Below are 19,274 nucleotides of genomic sequence, written 5' to 3' on the forward strand. Positions count from 1 at the left end.
TTGTATGTCATATCTGTAGTCAAGTCTTCTAGTTGGAGCAAATTCAGGAAGCAGGTATCAGGGTGGCCCTGGTGGGCAGCTAGGCTCAAAACTATTTCTACTGGAGCAAAGCCCCATCCTCTCGCTCCATGTGGATTCCTCCCTTTCAAGGCAGGTCCACCCCAGAGATGAGTAAACGTCATCTTTAACACCTTACATGTGAAGCATCGGTCTCCCTAGGCCAGGGTTTCTGCAGCTACAAGTGTCACTTGAACAAAACTGGGGATGTAAGGTGGGGCAGTTGGATTAGGGAGCACAGGGAATCCCTGAGATATTAGTCACCTTATCATAGTTACATAAAATAATTACTCTATCTGAGTTTTGCAATTATCTTTCTAAATTAGTGACCTAGTGTCCCTCTTCTAAGCCGTGAATCACTAAGGAAGAAAATTCTCACTGAGGGAAACATGAGAAGGGAAGATGAGTTTTGCGCACATCCAACTTTATCACGCGTCTTAGAGTCTGTATATTCAGAGGTGACTTAAAGTGAGCTGAGAAGATCTAAGCACTCAGCTTAATTAGTGCCAGAGAGAAGGTATGAGTAAGTGGGTGGATTACTTTATTTATACTAGGCTAAAAAAAACATAACTAATTTCTTAAAGGGAGCACTGTCATACCCAACACTAATAATCAATATTAATTTGATTTTTTTTTACTTACAAACCCAGTACCAAATGCTTACAAATGGCTCCAAAATCACATTCATGATTAAAAGGCCAATTTTTTTATCCACCAAGTGATATTTTTAAAAAAATGCAAAAATGTACATATGACTTCCAGTGACTTCACAATGACTGCAGTGGTTCTGGACTGTGTAAACAAGCAACAAAACCTCAACAGCTTTACTTAACAGCAATCCCCTTCAACTTGCCAGAATAAAACTCCCAGCCCACCGAGTGAAGTCTATCATGTCAGTACTAATTTGACTCTTTCTCTTCAGTCAGGTTTGACTTTCAGTAAGTTTCCAAATCTATCCTGAAGTAATTTATTTCCACCCTAGTGCCATGGGTTAGTGGTTTTTCGGCTGCAAGGACCTTCAGAACTTCTGAAGGTAGAAGCTAGCTTGGAGATGTGCAGTTCTGTCAACTTCAGTGAGCACCCGAAGGTTCCAGACGGGACATGTGAGTTAAATCTGCACTAAGCAAGTTATGGAAACCCCATGCTGCATTCCTGAAGCCTGGGTGTGCGGGTGGGCTTCTCCTCTGGATTCTATTGCCCTGGTGCATGAAACTCCAGATATCCATCATCATGTGGAAAACTAAAAAAGGGCTCTGGAAGTGAAAGCAATTCTTATATAATGCAGCTAGTAGTTCCTAACTTCGTCATGGACTTTTCATAATGAAATTCTTTAGTGTCTTTGAAAGCCAAATCCCAAATGCTGATGTCTGATTTTACCTACAGAGGCTAGAAGAAGAGAATCAAGTTAGGAATCATCTCTAGGAACCATCAACTCTACTCATTTGTAAGATTAAACTGGACAGAAAGAAGAAAAGAAATACACTGAATTCCTGTTACATGCTAAGCATTATCTGAACTGTTAAACCAAGTTATTCTCATAGTTGTGTAATTATCCCCACTTCCCAATTGTGTAAACACAATCAGATATAGAAATGTTCTCAAATTTTACTGGTAGTATATGTTGAAATCTAGTACAAAAGTGATCTATGTGTCTTGATGTAAAAATGCCCACCCCCAGTCTATCATTCTAAGCTTCCAGAACAGATCTTTAAATAGCTCCAAGAGAAGAGACAGTTAATTCATGCTGATGGACCTGCAGGAAGTCTTAGGGGCAGCTCTCAGTTGAGTTCACTAAGTATTCTTAGAATAGGGACTCCTGAGAATCACAGTGAGTGGAAATGTTTGGTTCTCATGAAGAAGTAATTTTTTTTTTTTTTTTTTTTGGTTTTTCAAGACAGGGTTTCTCTGTGTAGCTTTGTGCCTTTCCTGGATCAAGGCTGGCCTTGAACTCACAGAGATCCACCTGGCTCTGCCTCCTGAGTGCTAGGATTAAAGGCGTGCGCCACCAACCACCCGGCAAAGAAGTAATTCTTATTTGGATCCTATTGCAGGATCTTAATCTGAACATGACAACATGACAGAAAAAAAAAAAGATGACTTTAATTTTGATAAGGTGACCCCATAGGTATGATTATATGCAGGAACAAATGAATCAGACATTCAGTAGAATTAATGCCTGGGACTTTCACACATGCTGTTAAAGTTTGTTTTAATAGTATGAGATGTGTATGCTTATGTAATAGCACATGAGCTTCACCAAATGGCCCCTGACTACCCAGAGCAGGGTGGGTGTGAGTGGGTAAGCAGTGAGTGATGAGAGAATGGGAAGGAAGGAGGCCCAAGGACAAAGGAACTGCATACCGAGACTGCCCTGATGGTGCTCCGGGCTTCTGCTTCCTCAGCTGTAACTTGTTGAAGCTAGGTAAGCAAAAGTCTCTGCAGATATCACCACAGCAACCTTTATGCCCTAAAATACCAGAAATGGTGTTCCTTCCCAGAAGGCACTTAGGCCCCTCTTAAGTAGGGACAATACTTATTCCATACTGCTGCTCAAATGGCCTGACATATCCACTTGTACCCAGACAATAATAACATTTGGTGGTTATCCAAAGGGAAACAGAAGCAATGGAAAGTTCATGGAGACTTCCCAAGAATACTGACTCTGTAGGAGCCATTTTATTTCACAGCCCAGCACAACTATCACCCACTAAATTGTATACTTTCAAAGTCCAACTTTTATGGTATATGAAATATATCTCAAAAGATATGTTCTTTTTTAAAAGTTTGGAATTACCTTCTGGACAATGCTTTTGACAAAGGCTTAGTATTTCTGCCTTTTCAGAGTCTATTATAGGCCCCTAACTCACTTTTTAAAATCAGTTCTTATGTATAAATTTGGATGGCATGAAACACTTGCCCAAAATGAGCTTGTATAGTTTACTAGGTGGTTATTACAGGGCACATACCACCTCCATCAGTGAGTAAGTGCTTTCATTCAGGTTCTTTAAGCTGGGAAGCCCAAGCCAAGAGAATTTTTAGTTCCTCAGGGAATGAAGCTGGTAAGAGGCAGAGCTGAAAGTTGAACTCACGTCTTTCTGACTACAAAGACTATAATTTTATCCATTATGCTAAGCAAGTAAGAAAAAGAAGAAAGACTGAACACAAAGAATACCAAAAAAAAAAAATGAATTGCTAAAGTTCTGAGTCAGTAGGCTATGGAAAAGTTTCCAAGTTCTAAATGAATGCTGGAATTCAGTACAAGGCTGGCTTTAAATTTAATTCAGGATGGATGTGAAGCACCAAAGTCTTCCTGACAAAACCACTTTCACAAAAAAAGAAATACAATTTCAAAAGAGCCACACAACTTAGAAGGACTATACTATCCACGGGAAAAAAACTAACTTTCTGTGGCTGTGTTAGCTTAGGAGTCCCTTGGTTATAGGAGCAATGATGTCTTTCAGGGGCAAATCCATTAGCATGTCTGTGAACAGATATTCATTCTATATGGCTGTCAAGCTCTAGGGATTGCCTGGATAATAGCTGTCCCCAAGGCAGTGCCCAGACAGAAGATGACAGACCCCAGACATGTGGTGAACCTGAAACTCTAGGCCAGGCTTCAGCATCCAGTAGGGTGAGTCACTTTTCCTTCTGATGCCACTGTGATCTTCGTCCCAATTTAAATTTTTTTATGCTTTTATTTCATGGTCCGTAAAGGAAGCGACAATAGTATTGACCTTACAAATTTACTTGAGAAATAAAAATAGAAAAGTAAGCAAAAACAGAAGACAGTAATCACTTCACCAATGACAGCTGCTGTTACCATTGCATGGTGATGAGTACAGAAGAGGTGATTTATCATGCCTAATGCAGTTTTCTAATTATTTTGCTACCCTTAAACACACATGATATACATTATGTACATATACTTTCCCAAGAGATTAGGCCTAAAGATGCCAGACTACCAGTGAATATAGGGCACTGGAAGAAAGTCCTGCTCTAAAGTCATCTTAAACACTTATTTTTAAAAACATTACTTTTACTTACAGACCCTATACTTGGATAGCCAAAAAAAGTAGCTTACACAGAACCAGAGAATATTTCATCTTTTCATGGCTTGCAGCATCGCATACATTAGCCCTTCATAATATTGTGTTTCAGTAGACCTGGCATTCTTAAAATGGTGTACATATGGTATAAATCTCAGATTCATTTATGCATAATGGTTATATAATAAGGTTGCACTAACAATGGTTACAGCAACAGTGTACAATAAGATAGTTATATGTTCGATTCTCAACACTTTTATCATATAGCTATGACTTTGAATGCTTTTAAACCAATGTCTTCATTTATGATGTGGGGAAAAGCACACATGCAAATGTTATGAGACAACATGATAAGAGAGATATGTTCAACACAGTATCTGAATACAGTAAATTCTCAACAAATGGTAGCATAATATTATTGCAAAAGTCATGAATTGAGTAAGCTTAGTGGCCTGGGTCATTTGCAATTCAAAAAAAAACCCTTCACTGTGTACCTGCCAAGTATCTTAGACTCTGCTATCTTCTTTGAACACTAGATAATGAAAACTAATGGCACAAATCAGTCCTCCACAGCGAGGTCTCTGCTTCTCACTGTGTATGACCCTAAAGGAGAGTGTCCAGGCATGTCTCTGTTGTGGAAGGAGAGGCCATTAACACCCTTTCTGCAATCATCTTACAGACGAGAATGTGAAGAAGGAAGATAAACATGCAAGGGGTGGAGTTAAGTTAGATTAGAAATGAATCAGCCCATCCCACAGAAGACAGCACCCAGGCTAGAAGCTATATAAGGGTCACTGTCCTAATCTATCGACACCCTGCAAGCTGCATCAGGCCTTATCCTACTTGTTCCTTTGGTGAACCAGGTGAGAGAAATTTAAATCTATAGGATTTGGTGCTCTTGTGCCGGATATCCTGAGCTAAGTCTGAGCTCAGGCATAGAGACTATCGTAGTTTGCTATTTTTCCTTTTGTTGTTGCTCCTTTTATTTTTGGTTTGCTGTTTGGGTCGGTTAATTTAGTTTATTCTGAGTCTTTAGAAATCAATATGTCTTTATCAAGTCTGTCTTTGTCTAGGCCAGAGGTTCTCAATCTGCAGGTCATGACCCCTTTGGAGGTCAAACAACCTTTTACCAGGGCCACATGTCAGATATCCTGTATATCAGATATTTACATTGAGATCCATAATATTAGCAAAATTAGAGCTATGGAGTAGCAACAAAAAAAAATTATGGTTGGGGGGGTCACTACAACCTGAGGAACTATATTAAAGGATCACAGCATTAGGAATGTTGAGAACCGCTGTTCTAGACCATCTCATATTCTCCCTAATTTTTCCATATGTCATCTTTTCTAGGCACGTGAAAGAGACTGGTAGGACGGTGTAGTTTCTTTGTGGTTCAGTGTTGGTTCATAGAGCTTTGAGATCTAATTCTCCATTTTCAAATTCTTGTCTGGATTGCTAATGTTTAAAAGGAATGGTGTTTTATCGAGGGCTGATATTATGCCAGTTTCTGACTTGGGATAAGGGCAATACTATCTCTAGGTTCTAAAGTATCAACGTATTATTGAGACACTTGGCCCATTTTTAATTTTCCTTAGGACTTTTGGTCTAGTTTGCTTTCTGATGAACAAAAAGGATTTAGATGTTAAGGCATCTCACACTCTTGCCCCAGCTGGGAATGGGGGAACATGCATGTAATTCTGCCACTTGGGAGGTGAAAGCAAAGGAGATCAGTAGTCAATTGCCAAGCTTTGCTAAAAAAGCAATTTTTGAGGCCATCCTGAGCTACATGAGATCCTGTCTCTAAAATAAAAATAAAGAAAGAAAGGACTGAAGAAAGACCATAAGGAAGGGAAAGGAAAGGAAGAGAGAAAAGAAAAGAGCCTGAGCAAATAACTGAACAGGTAAAGTGCCGGCCACACATGCATAAGGGCCTGAATTTAGATGCAGAGCACCTATGTAAAAGCTGGGTGTGGCAGCATGTGTTTGTAATCCAGTGCTGGGTTAGGGAGAGAAGCTGCTGGCTCTCCAGAGCTCATTTGCTAGCCAATCTGAACACCTATATAAAAGCTGGGTGTGGCAGCATGTGTTTGTAATCCAGTGCTGGGTTAGGGAGAGAAGCTGCTGGCTCTCCAGAGCTCATTTGCTAGCCAATCTAGCCAACTCAATGAGCGCCAGTTTCACTGAGAGACCTTGTCTCAAATGCAAGGTGGAAGACTGGAGGAATGGCTCAGTGTCTAAAGAACTTAGAGTACAAATGTGGGGGCCCAAGTTCAAATGCCTAGAACCCATGTATAGCTGGGCACAGCAGTGCACATCTAAAATCCTAATGTTCCTATAGCTAGTCTGGCAACACAGTGACAAACACCATACACAAAGGAAACCATGAGGCCAGGCGGCAGTGGTGTACACCTTTAATCCCAGCACTCGGTAGGCCAAGCCAGGAGGATCTCTGTGAGTTTGAGGCCAGCCTGGTCTATATTGTGAGATCCAGGACAAGCTCCAAAACAACACAGAGAAACTATGTCTGGGGGGAAAAAAAGGAAACCATGACTCAAACAATGTGGAAAGTGCTGAGGTTTTCCTCTGATCTCCACACATGCACCATGGCACATGAGTGCCTGTTCTCATGCACAAATACAAATACACATACAAACCCTCACATATCATACATACACTTACATAACATACACAATTCACTCGCATATAAAGGAAAGATATAAAAACAATGTGAAGGATGATTTGTTTTCCACACACATGTCCATATATACACATTGTATCCCCAAACACAAATGTGCATGCACACTCACACAAACACATACATGTATCACACACATGCCAGGAAATAAATGAAAAGGAAAAAAAGAGAGAAAAGAAAAGAAGGGGCAAGGAGAGGTATGGAGAGAAAAGAATAGGAGAAAGCAGAAGAGACAAGACAGACTGGGAAATTTGGAAGTCAAGAGTAACACCAGACACCACTATACTCAGAGATATTATATCGAGAATATATTAATCAAATAAATGATAATGTAGAGTTGAGATCATCCCAGTTGGTCTAGGAACATACCCAAAGTCCCCACTGTGTTGACTGACATTACAGAAACACTGAGCCATACTTATACGTTGAGGTTGAAGAAAGAGAAGAGGTTTTAAGTTATTTTACCAGCAGTTCTCAACCTGTAGGTCATGACCCCTTTCATAGGGATCATAGATCAGATATCCTACATATAATATATTTACATTGTGATTCATAACAGTAGCAAAATTACAGTTATGAAGTAGCAATGAAAATAATTATATTTGAGGGTTATTACAACATGAGGAACTGTATTAAAGGGTCTCAGCATTAGAGAGGTTGAGAACCACTACATTATATTAAAATAAGACCTGTTAGGAAATTGAAAGATAATGAGAACTCTCTCTGACCCTTTCTTTCTATCTATCTCTGTTTCTTTCTCTCTCTAGGTTCATTTAAACTTGGGGAGAACAAGATGACGGACCTCTTAAGAAGTGTTGTCACTGTCATTGATATATTCTACAAATACACCAAGCAAGATGGAGAATGTGGCACACTGAGCAAGGATGAGCTAAAGGAACTTCTGGAGAAAGAGTTTCGTCCAATTTTGAAGGTATGGGCCAAGTCTGAAGGCTTCTGGGGTTCTGTATGTGTTCTAAGATCAAAATTAGTAGGAAAGTGCCCAGCCCCAGCTGATTTTGAGCAAACCCAAGGAATAGACTTTTGAACTAGGGCACCATAAATCTATTAAATCTGTGTATATTTTTTAAAGACAGATGTTTCTTCCATACATTCCTGTGCACTTCCACTTTTTAGAACCCAACTTTCTCATACACTCAGGCTTCCCATTCCAAGTAAATAAATAAATTTGTGCTAAGAAATTAGCCAATTGATTGATTGATTGGTTATTCTAACAAATGTGGAACAGTATTATAAAGGAATGTCATCTTCTTCCACAGATCACAATGGTCTTTATTTTCTATTAACCCTTCATATATGCTAGGTCCTATTAACCTAAAGTAATACTCAAATGAATTAAAATCATATAGCGCACAATATATACTACGTAATACTAGGTTATTTTAGCTGAGAATAAGGCTGGGCTAACCAAGTCTTCCTTGATGTGTCTGTCATATACAGAATCCAGATGATCCAGACACAGTAGATGTCATCATGCATATGCTGGATCGAGATCATGACCGAAGACTAGACTTTACTGAGTTTCTTCTGATGGTATTCAAACTGGCTATGGCCTGCAACAAGGTTCTTGGAAAAGAATACTGTAAAGCTTCAGGGTCAAAGAAGCATAGACATGGTCATCAACAGCAAAAGGAAGAAAGTGAAACAGAAGAGGAAGAGGAGACACCGAAACAGAAATCAGGTTTGAGACATTCAAGTTGGAGTGAGGGAGAGGAGCATGGACATAGTTCTGGGAGCTTATCAGGAACTGGAAAACGTAGACGTAGGTCCAACCCTAGGTGGCTGGAAAGGCAAGGTGAATTCTCCAGCTCAGAAGAACTTAGGAAAAAACACCATGAGTCTATCTCTGGTCACTCTTGGAGCAGTAACAAAGAGAGACATGGTTCTGGCTCTGAAGAGTTAGAAGGAAAAAGAAACAACTCACATAGTAGGTCCTCTAGTGAGTCTGGGGAAGAATATGAATCTGGATCTAGGTTAAACAGTCAGAGAAGAAAAGGTCATAGTGGATTGTCACATGGACTGGAGAAGAACAAACATAAATCAAATTCTACTCAGTCAAGAAAGGATGAAGAACAAAAGCTTGGGCCTAGCTCTTCAAGTTCAGGAAATAGTAAGGTACAAAGTCATACCTGTGGTTACAGCAATTCTGGTGGATGCTGCAAGCCACAAAATGCTTCAAGTTCTTGTCAGGCAAATAGCTCTGGGGGGCAAGGAAATCAATCTTGCTGTACCCAGTCAAGATGTCAGTCAGGAACTAGCAGAAGACAAGGCTATGGATGTGTCTCAGGAGGTCAGTCCTCTAGATGTTGTCAACCTGAGCATAGATCCTGTAGCCAGTCTTCTAGTCAGAGAGGGTATGGATCTAAACAATGTGGTCAACCTCAGAACTGTGGAAGTCAGCAAAGGATGGGCTCATGTCATTCATCATGCTGTGGGTCTGGAGCAACTCCGTCTTCTGGTTATGATCAACATGGAACCAGGTCCTGTGGACACCCTTCAAGCTGTCATCAAAAGGGATATAGTTCCAGTGAATTTTCCAAGTGTGGCCATCATGGGTCTGGTTCAGGGAAGTCATCATGCTGTGAACAACATGGAACAAATTCAAGGCAGTCTTCAGGCTTTCAACAACATGGACATGGATCAGGTCAGTCTTGCTGTGGACAACATGGTACTAACTCAGGTCAAGCCACAGGTTGTAGTCAACATGGGTCTCACTTGGGGCAGTCATCTACTTTGGGGCAACATGAGTCCGGTTGTGCTCAGTCTTCAAGCTCCGGGCATCATGGGTCATCAGGCTCAGGTCAGCCATCTAGTTCTGGGCAACATGGGTCTGAATCTGGTCAGTCTACAACTTCTGAGCAGCATGGGAATGGTTATGGTCAGTCATCTAGATCTGGGCATCATGGATCCAGTTCTGGTCAGTCACCAAGTTCTGGACAGCATAAGTCTGGTTCAGTTGAGACATCTAGCGCTGGGAATCATGGGTCAAGTTCTGGTCAGGAAACTAGCTCTTGGCATCATGGGTATTCAGGCTCAAGTCAGTCATCTAGCTCTGGGAAGCATGAGGTTGGGCCAGGTGAGTCATCAAAGAATGAGAAACATGGTTATGGTTCAGGTCAGTCTTCTAACTCATGGAAACAAGGGCATAGATATGGTCAGTCATCTGGACCTGGTCAACAGGGGTCTGGATATGGGGAATTACAACATGGACAATCAAAATCAAAGTATGATGGAAAACAGGGAAATTCACAGGCACAGTCAAAGGACAGCAGGAGACAGGCTCAGACTGGGCAGGAGGAGGGATCACACTCAGGATCTGGAAGAAGTTCCAGAGGGGCACCTGTTCATTCTGAGTCCAGTGAGGGTGAGGAACACTCAGTAGTTTCCAGGGGACACTCAGGATCTACTCAAGGTCATGGTGGAGTTCAGCATGGAGAGTCTGGGTCCCCAGGTCATGGACCACAGGGACATCCAGAAAGGCAGTCTAGGGACAGCATTAGACAGCCTCAGTCTGGACATCAACAGTCCTCACATTCAAGTACTGGGAGAAGTTCCAGAGGGACACCTGTTCATTCTGAGTCAAGTGAGGAGGAACAACACTCAGTAGTTTCCAGGGGACACTCAGGATCAACTCAAGGTCATGGTGGAAGTCAGCATGGACAGCCTGGTTCCCAAGGTCATGGACCACAGGGACATACAGAAAGGCAATCTAGGGACAGCACTAGACAGCCTCAGTCTAGACATCAACAGCCCTCACATTCAGGATCTGGGAGAAGTTCCAGAGGGGTACCTGTTCATCCTGAGTCCAGTGAGGGTGAGCAACACTCAGTAGTTTCCAGGGGACACTCAGGATCCACTCAAGTTCATGGTGGAGTCCAGCATGGAGAGTCTGGGTCCCCAGGTCATGGACCACAGGGACACACAGAAAGGCAATCTAGGGACAGCACTAGACAACCTCAGTCTGGACAACAGAGGCCCTCGCATTCAGGTTCTGAGAGAAGTCCCAGAGGGTCACCTGTTCATCCTGAGTCCAGTGAGGGGGAACAACACTCAGTAGTCTCACACAGACACTCAGAATCCAGTCATACTCATAGTGGAGTCCACCATGGACAGCCTGGTTCCCAAGGTCATGGACCACAGGGACATCCAGAAAGGCAGTCCAGGGACAGCACTAGAGAGCCTCAGTCTGCACATCAGAGGCCCTCACATTCAGGTTCTGAGAGAAGACCCAGAGGTACACCTGTTCATCCTGAGTCCAGTGAGGGGGAACAACACTCAGTAGTTTCCAGGGGACACTCAGGATCCACTCAAGGTCATGGTCCAAGTCAGCATGGAGAGTCTGGGTCCCCAGGTCAGGGACCACAGGGACATCCAGAAAGGCAGTCTAGGGACAGCACTAGACAGCCTCAGTCAAGACATCAACAGCCCTCACATTCAGGTTCTGAAAGAAGTCCCAGACGGTCACCTGTTCATCCTGAGTCCAGTGAGCGGGAACAACACTCAGTAGTTTCCAGGAATTCAGATACAAGAATACATATCTGCAGGTACAGGATCCAGGTCAGTAGGCACAGTTCCTGAGTCAGTAGATCAGTAGTATCCAAATCAGGATCACTCAGGTCATGGAGGTTCAGCATGGAGAGTCTGGGTCACAAGGTCATGGGCCACAGGGACATCCAGAAAGACAGTCTAGGGACAGCACTAGACAGCCTCAGTATGGACAACAGAGGCCCTCACATTCAGGTACTGAGAGAAGTCCCAGAGGAACACCTGTTCATCCTGAGTCCAGTGAGGATGAGCAACACTCAGTAGTTTCCAGGGGACATTCAGGATCCACTCAAGGTCATGGTGGAGTCCAGCATGGAGAGTCTGGGTCCCCAGGTCGTGGGCCACAGGGACATCCAGAAAGGCAGTCTAGGGACAGCAGTAGACAGCCTCAGTCTGGACAACAGAGGCCCTCGCATTCAGGTTCTGAGAGAAGTCCCAGAGGGTCACCTGTTCATCCTGAGTCCAGTGAGGGGGAACAACACTCAGTAGTCTCACACAGACACTCAGAATCAAGTCATAATCATGGTGGAGTCCACCATGGACAGCCTGGTTCCCAAGGTCATGGACCACAGGGACATCCAGAAAGGCAGTCTAGGGACAGCACTAGACAGCCTCAGTATGGACAACAGAGGCCCTCACATTCAGGTACTGAGAGAAGACCCAGAGGTACACCTGTTCATCCTGAGTCCAGTGAGCGGGAACAACACTCAGTAGTTTCCAGGGGACATTCAGGATCCACTCAAGGTCATGGTGGAGTCCAGCATGGAGAGTCTGGGTCCCCAGGTCGTGGGCCACAGGGACATCCAGAAAGACAGTCTAGGGACAGCAGTAGACAGCCTCAGTCTGGACAACAGAGGCCCTCGCATTCAGGTACTGAGAGAAGTCCCAGAGGTACACCTGTTCATCCTGAGTCCAGTGAGGGGGAACAACACTCAGTAGTCTCACACAGACACTCAGAATCCAGTCATACTCATGGTGGAGTCCAACATGGACAGCCTGGTTCCCAAGGTCATGGACCCCAGGTACATCCAGAAAGGCAGTCTAGGGACAGCACTAGACAGCCTCAGTCTGGACATCAGAGGCCCTCACATTCAGGTACTGAGAGAAGTCCCAGAGGGACACCTGTTCATTCTGAGTCCAGTGAGGATGAGGAACACTCAGTAGTTTCCAGGGGATATTCAGGATCCACTCAAGGTCATGGTGGAGTCCAGCATGGAGTGTCTGGGTCGCCAGGTCGTGGGCCACAGGGACATCCAGAAAGGCAGTCTAGGGACAGCAGTAGACAGCCTCAGTCTGGACATCAGAGGCCCTCCATTCGGGTTCTGGTAGAAGTCCCAGAGGGTCACCTGTTCATCCTGAGTCCAGTGAGGGTGAGCAACACTCAGTAGTTTCCAGGGGACATTCAGGATCTACTCAAGGTCATGGACGAGTTCAGCATGGAGAGTCTGGGTCCCAAGGTCATGGGCCACAGGGACATCCAGAAAGACAGTCTAGGGACAGCACTAGACAGCCTCAGTCTGGACAACAGAGGCCCTCACATTCAGGTACTGAGAGAAGTCCCAGAGGGACACCTGTTCATTCTGAGTCCAGTGAGGGTGAGCAACACTCAGTAGTTTCCAGTGGACACTCAGGATCCACACAAGGTCATGGTGGAGTCCAGCATGGAGTGTCTGGGTCCCCAGGTCATGGACCACAGGGACACCCAGAAAGGCAGTCTAGGGACAGCACTAGACAGCCTCAGTCTAGACATCAACAGCCCTCACATTCAGGTTCTGAAAGAAGTCCCAGAGGGTCACCTGTTCATCCTGAGTCCAGTGAGGATGAGGAACACTCAGTAGTCTCACACAGACACTCAGAATCAAGTCATAATCATGGTGGAGTCCACCATGGACAGCCTGGTTCCCAAGGTCATGGACCACAGGGACATCCAGAAAGGCAGTCTAGGGACAGCACTAGACAGCCTCAGTCTGGACATCAGAGGCCCTCACATTCAGGTACTGAGAGAAGTCCCAGAGGGACACCTGTTCATTCTGAGTCCAGTGAGGATGAGGAACACTCAGTAGTTTCCAGGGGATATTCAGGATCCACTCAAGGTCATGGTGGAGTCCAGCATGGAGTGTCTGGGTCGCCAGGTCGTGGGCCACAGGGACATCCAGAAAGGCAGTCTAGGGACAGCAGTAGACAGCCTCAGTCTGGACATCAGAGGCCCTCCCATTCGGGTTCTGGTAGAAGTCCCAGAGGGTCACCTGTTCATCCTGAGTCCAGTGAGGGTGAGCAACACTCAGTAGTTTCCAGGGGACATTCAGGATCTACTCAAGGTCATGGACGAGTTCAGCATGGAGAGTCTGGGTCCCAAGGTCATGGGCCACAGGGACATCCAGAAAGACAGTCTAGGGACAGCACTAGACAGCCTCAGTCTGGACAACAGAGGCCCTCACATTCAGGTACTGAGAGAAGTCCCAGAGGGACACCTGTTCATTCTGAGTCCAGTGAGGGTGAGCAACACTCAGTAGTTTCCAGTGGACACTCAGGATCCACACAAGGTCATGGTGGAGTCCAGCATGGAGTGTCTGGGTCCCCAGGTCATGGACCACAGGGACACCCAGAAAGGCAGTCTAGGGACAGCACTAGACAGCCTCAGTCTAGACATCAACAGCCCTCACATTCAGGTTCTGAAAGAAGTCCCAGAGGGTCACCTGTTCATCCTGAGTCCAGTGAGGATGAGGAACACTCAGTAGTCTCACACAGACACTCAGAATCAAGTCATAATCATGGTGGAGTCCACCATGGACAGCCTGGTTCCCAAGGTCATGGACCACAGGGACATCCAGAAAGGCAGTCTAGGGACAGCACTAGACAGCCTCAGTCTGGACATCAGAGGCCCTCGCATTCAGGTTCTGAGAGAAGACCCAGAGGTACACCTGTTCATCCTGAGTCCAGTGAGGGAGAACAACACTCAGTAGTTTCCAGGGGACACTCAGGATCTACTCAAGGTCATGGTGGAGTCCAGCATGGAGATTCTGGGTCCCCAGGTCGTGGGCCACAGGGACATCCAGAAAGACAGTCTAGGGACAGCAGTAGACAGCCTCAGTCTGGACAACAGAGGCCCTCCCATTCGGGGTCTGGTAGAAGTCCCAGAGGTACACCTGTTCATCCTGAGTCCAGTGAGGGGGAAAAACACTCAGTAGTCTCACACAGACACTCAGAATCCAGTCATACTCATGGTGGAGTCCAACATGGACAGCCTGGTTCCCAAGGTCATGGACCCCAGGTACATCCAGAAAGGCAGTCTAGGGACAGCACTAGACAGCCTCAGTCTGGACATCAGAGGCCCTCACATTCAGGTACTGAGAGAAGTCCCAGAGGGACACCTGTTCATTCTGAGTCCAGTGAGGATGAGGAACACTCAGTAGTTTCCAGGGGATATTCAGGATCCACTCAAGGTCATGGTGGAGTCCAGCATGGAGTGTCTCGGTCGCCAGGTCGTGGGCCACAGGGACATCCAGAAAGGCAGTCTAGGGACAGCAGTAGACAGCCTCAGTCTGGACAACAGAGGCCCTCCCATTCGGGTTCTGGTAGAAGTCCCAGAGGGTCACCTGTTCATCCTGAGTCCAGTGAGGGTGAGCAACACTCAGTAGTTTCCAGGGGACATTCAGGATCTACTCAAGGTCATGGACGAGTTCAGCATGGAGAGTCTGGTTCCCAAGGTCATGGGCCACAGGGACATCCAGAAAGACAGTCTAGGGACAGCACTAGACAGCCTCAGTATGGACAACAGAGGCCCTCACATTCAGGTACTGAGAGAAGTCCCAGAGGGACACCTGTTCATTCTGAGTCCAGTAAGGGTGAGCAACACTCAGTAGTTTCCAGTGGACACTCAGGATCCACACAAGGTCATGGTGGAGTCCAGCATGGAGTGTCTGGGTCCCCAGGTCATGGACCACAGGGACACCCGGAAAGGCAGTCTAGGGACAGCACTAGACAGCCTCAGTCTGGACATCAACAGCCCTCACATTCAGGTTCTGAGAGAAGTCCCAGAGGGTCACCTGTTCATCCTGAGTCCAGTGAGGGTGAACAACACTCAGTAGTCTCACACAGACACTCAGGATCCACTAAAGGTTATGGTGGAGTCCAGCATGGAGATTCTGGGTCCCCAGGTCATGGTCCACATGGACATCCAGAAAGGCAGTCCAGGGACAGCACTAGACAGCCTCAGTCTGGACATCAACAGCCCTCACATTCAGTTTCTGGGAGAAGTCACAGAGGGGCACCTGTTCACCCTGAGTCCAGTGAGGGTGAACAACACTCAGTAGTTTCCAGGGGACATTCAGGATCTACTCAAGGTCATGGACGAGTTCAGCATGGAGAGTCTGGGTCCCAAGGTCATGGGCCACAGGGACATCCAGAAAGACAGTCTAGGGACAGCACTAGACAGCCTCAGTATGGACATCAACAGCCCTCACATTCAGGTTCTGAGAGAAGTCCCAGAGGGACACCTGTTCATTCTGAGTCCAGTGAGGGTGAACAACACTCAGTAGTCTCACACAGGCACTCAGAATCCAGTCATACTCGTAGTGGAGTCCAACATGGACAGCCTGGTTCCCAAGGTCATGGACCACAGGGACATCCAGAAAGGCAGTCCAGGGACAGCACTAGACAGCCTCAGTCTGGACATCAGAGGCCCTCGCATTCAGGTTCTGAGAGAAGTCCCAGAGGTACACCTGTTCATCCTGAGTCCAGTGAGGATGAGGAACACTCAGTAGTTTCCAGGGGACATTCAGGATCTACTCAAGGTCATGGACGAGTTCAGCATGGAGAGTCTGGGTCACAAGGTCATGGGCCACAGGGACATCCAGAAAGACAGTCTAGGGACAGCAGTAGACAGCCTCAGTATGGACAACAGAGGCCCTCACATTCAGGTACTGAGAGAAGTCCCAGAGGTACACCTGTTCATTCTGAGTCCAGTGAGGATGAGGAACACTCAGTAGTTTCCAGGGGACACTCAGGATCTACTCAAGGTCATGGTGGAGTCCAGCATGGAGATTCTGGGTCCCCAGGTCGTGGGCCACAGGGACATCCAGAAAGACAGTCTAGGGACAGCAGTAGACAGCCTCAGTCTGGACATCAGAGGCCCTCCCATTCGGGGTCTGGTAGAAGTCCCAGAGGGGCACCTGTTCATTCTGAGTCCAGTGAGGGTGAGCAACACTCAGTAGTTTCCAGTGGACACTCAGGATCCTCACAAGGTCATGGTGGAGTCCAGCATGGAGTGTCTGGGTCCCCAGGTCATGGACCACAGGGACATCCAGAAAGGCAGTCCAGGGACAGCACTAGACAGCCTCAGTCTGGACATCAACAGCCCTCACATTCAGTTTCTGGGAGAAGTCACAGAGGGGCACCTGTTCATCCTGAGTCCAGTGAGGGTGAACAACACTCAGTAGTTTCCAGGGGACATTCAGGATCTATTCAAGGTCATGGACGAGTTCAGCATGGAGAGTCTGGGTCCCAAGGTCATGGGCCACAGGGACATCCAGAAAGGCAATCTAGGGACAGCACTAGACAGCCTCAGTCTGGACAGCAGAGGCCCTCACATTCAGGTTCTGAGAGAAGTCCCAGAGGTACACCTGTTCATCCTGAGTCCAGTGAGGGTGAACAACACTCAGTAGTTTCCAGGAGATATTCTCAATCCTCTCAAGGACATATTGGAGTTCAGCATGGAGATTCTGGGTCTCCAGCTCATGGAAGACAGGTGTCTCCTCAAAGGCACTCTGGAACAAAGAGTTTTCGGTCACCCAGTTCTAGACACCAGTATGATTCTAGTCATCATTGGAGACATGGTAGCTATGGCTGTGAGGAGTATGACTATGGCCAGTCAGGCTATGGACCTTCTGGAGGCAGCAGAACTAGCAGCCGCAAATCTAGTCCTCTGAGGTCATCTCATAGAGGTTCAAGTACACAAGTGCCAACATATGGACAGTCTTTCTCTCTTTCTCAGCATGCAGGATTCAAAGGAAATGAAGGAATGGGAGGGCTGGTTTTAAAATACAGAGATTCTGACACTAATCATGGTCATTCACTTGACCACTACAATCTGACTGATTATAATACAACTGGAAATGTAGTTTCTAATCATCCCCAACCTTTAATAACACTTGAACATTCAAATGACTATGATACTAAATATGGATATAATATAAATGGAAAACAAGAAACTACTCTAAGCCAGCCAATTGACCAATCTGGTTTCAGCCATAGTCAATATACATCATTTCAGGAACATTCAGAATCCAATTCAATTGGAAATCAATCTGGATTCGGCACCAATAAAAGGCAAGTGTATAACCATGGCCAATCAAGTGACAGCTACCAGCTCTCAAGTGACAGCAGATATGCAAATCCAAGATCTTCTCCCAATAGCTCTCTTCAGAGCCTATATTATATGGGAACTGAAGAGTGTAAATATTTACCAAGTGTAACCACGTTTGGTGAGGGAAGACTAGGACAGGAGCCAGGTTATAATCCATCAGAGACCATCAGAAAATATAGTCAATATGTAGAGGACAAGGAGACAAGAGACTCTGAATTCAGAGGTTACCATGAAAAGAGAGAAATGAACTTAGGTTCTGCCTATGTAGATAGCAACACTCCACTATACACATATGTCCAAGAACAAAGATATCATCATTTTTATTGAGAAGCCAGTATAAAATATGATAAACCGAGATAAGAACTAACTCAAAGAGAAAAGTAGATGCACATAAGATAATAAAACATCCAACATGATTCCTCATTTTGGCAGTAGGTGGTATATTCTTTCATATTAACTGTACTACTATTTTGATGTTGTTTGGTGCAAGATCTTTTTGTAGGACTCCATAGACACTGAGCTTCTTGGACAGAAGAAAGTAAACAAATTAAAAAGTATTGGAACTGTATTCAGAAATACAAGATTAAAATGTATGATTTTGATATTTGGGAATTAAAATAAATATTTGAAATTTCTATGAGATAAGTATTTGGGTTTTCCACATGTTGTTGTAATTTTTTGATTAAAACCTTATCCAAGAAGCAAAGGACATAGTTTTGGAGTCACAGTTTTTCTAGCAATATTATATATAACACATTCTGTGTCCTGAACAAAGAATTTGATTATTTCCTGGGTGGAGATTCAGAATACTTTTATCTTTTGTGTCATCATTGGAACTCTGTATTATTATTGAATTTATTGTCATGATTTCCTACATAGAAGATTCAGAAAATTGTATTGGATTAAAATTTGACAATAAACTTTTCATCTTAATATATTTTCTCTATTTTTATTTCTACAAACATAACTCCATCCCAAGGGGTCAAGTGTACATTTTTCTTCTCGCTCTTGGCAACTAATAGCTGTAACATACTCAGAAGCTAATAATGCAGAGTCAAAGGAAGAAAATCAACCACACCTAGTCCTTTTCTCCCTTCATTTACTGTCCAAGGAAGACTTTATACTGAATTGACTAGAAATGTTTTTATTAATCATTATCAACATAGAAAAAAATAAATGTAATTCCAAATGTCTATTTCCTAATGTAGTCCAAGCTCTGGGAATAAGATTTATGTGCTATAAACTTTCTCTGTCAAATACATGAATAGAAATATCCATGCCAGTGGAGGTTGTGGAACACCTACATTTCCTATAGAATAAAAGTAATTGTTCCGTACTAGAAGGAAAAAATTCATAAATTTGTTATGAACAGTAAAAAAAAGAAACAGAAAAATATGTACAAGATACTAACTTCAGCAGAAAGTTGACTACTACTATTGTACCAATGATAATTTCCAGAATGTCAAAACTAGTTTAGAGCTTTAAAATTTTTCCCATATTTGCAGTTTCAAAGAAAAGGCCAAACGAAACATATTTAGTAAAAGAG

The 19,274-nt window shown here is 44.6% G+C and overlaps 1 protein-coding gene across 1 annotated transcript; it reads left to right on the top strand.

Moving 5' to 3' along the window:
- The first annotated feature begins 4,926 nt into the window (after positions 1-4,926).
- On the top strand, positions 4,927-18,663 carry Flg2 (filaggrin family member 2). Its single transcript, XM_028857311.2, has 4 exons — positions 4,927-4,966; positions 7,569-7,732; positions 8,260-11,376; positions 11,460-18,663. The coding sequence occupies exons 2-4, from the start codon at positions 7,595-7,597 to the stop codon at positions 12,750-12,752; spliced, it is 4,548 nt and encodes a 1,515-aa protein (XP_028713144.1). The 5' UTR covers positions 4,927-4,966; positions 7,569-7,594; the 3' UTR covers positions 12,753-18,663.
- Positions 18,664-19,274: the final 611 nt, after the last annotated feature.

The sequence above is a fragment of the Peromyscus leucopus genome, chromosome 6 (assembly GCF_004664715.2).
Source record: "Peromyscus leucopus breed LL Stock chromosome 6, UCI_PerLeu_2.1, whole genome shotgun sequence".
Classification (NCBI taxonomy): Eukaryota; Metazoa; Chordata; class Mammalia; order Rodentia; family Cricetidae; genus Peromyscus; species Peromyscus leucopus.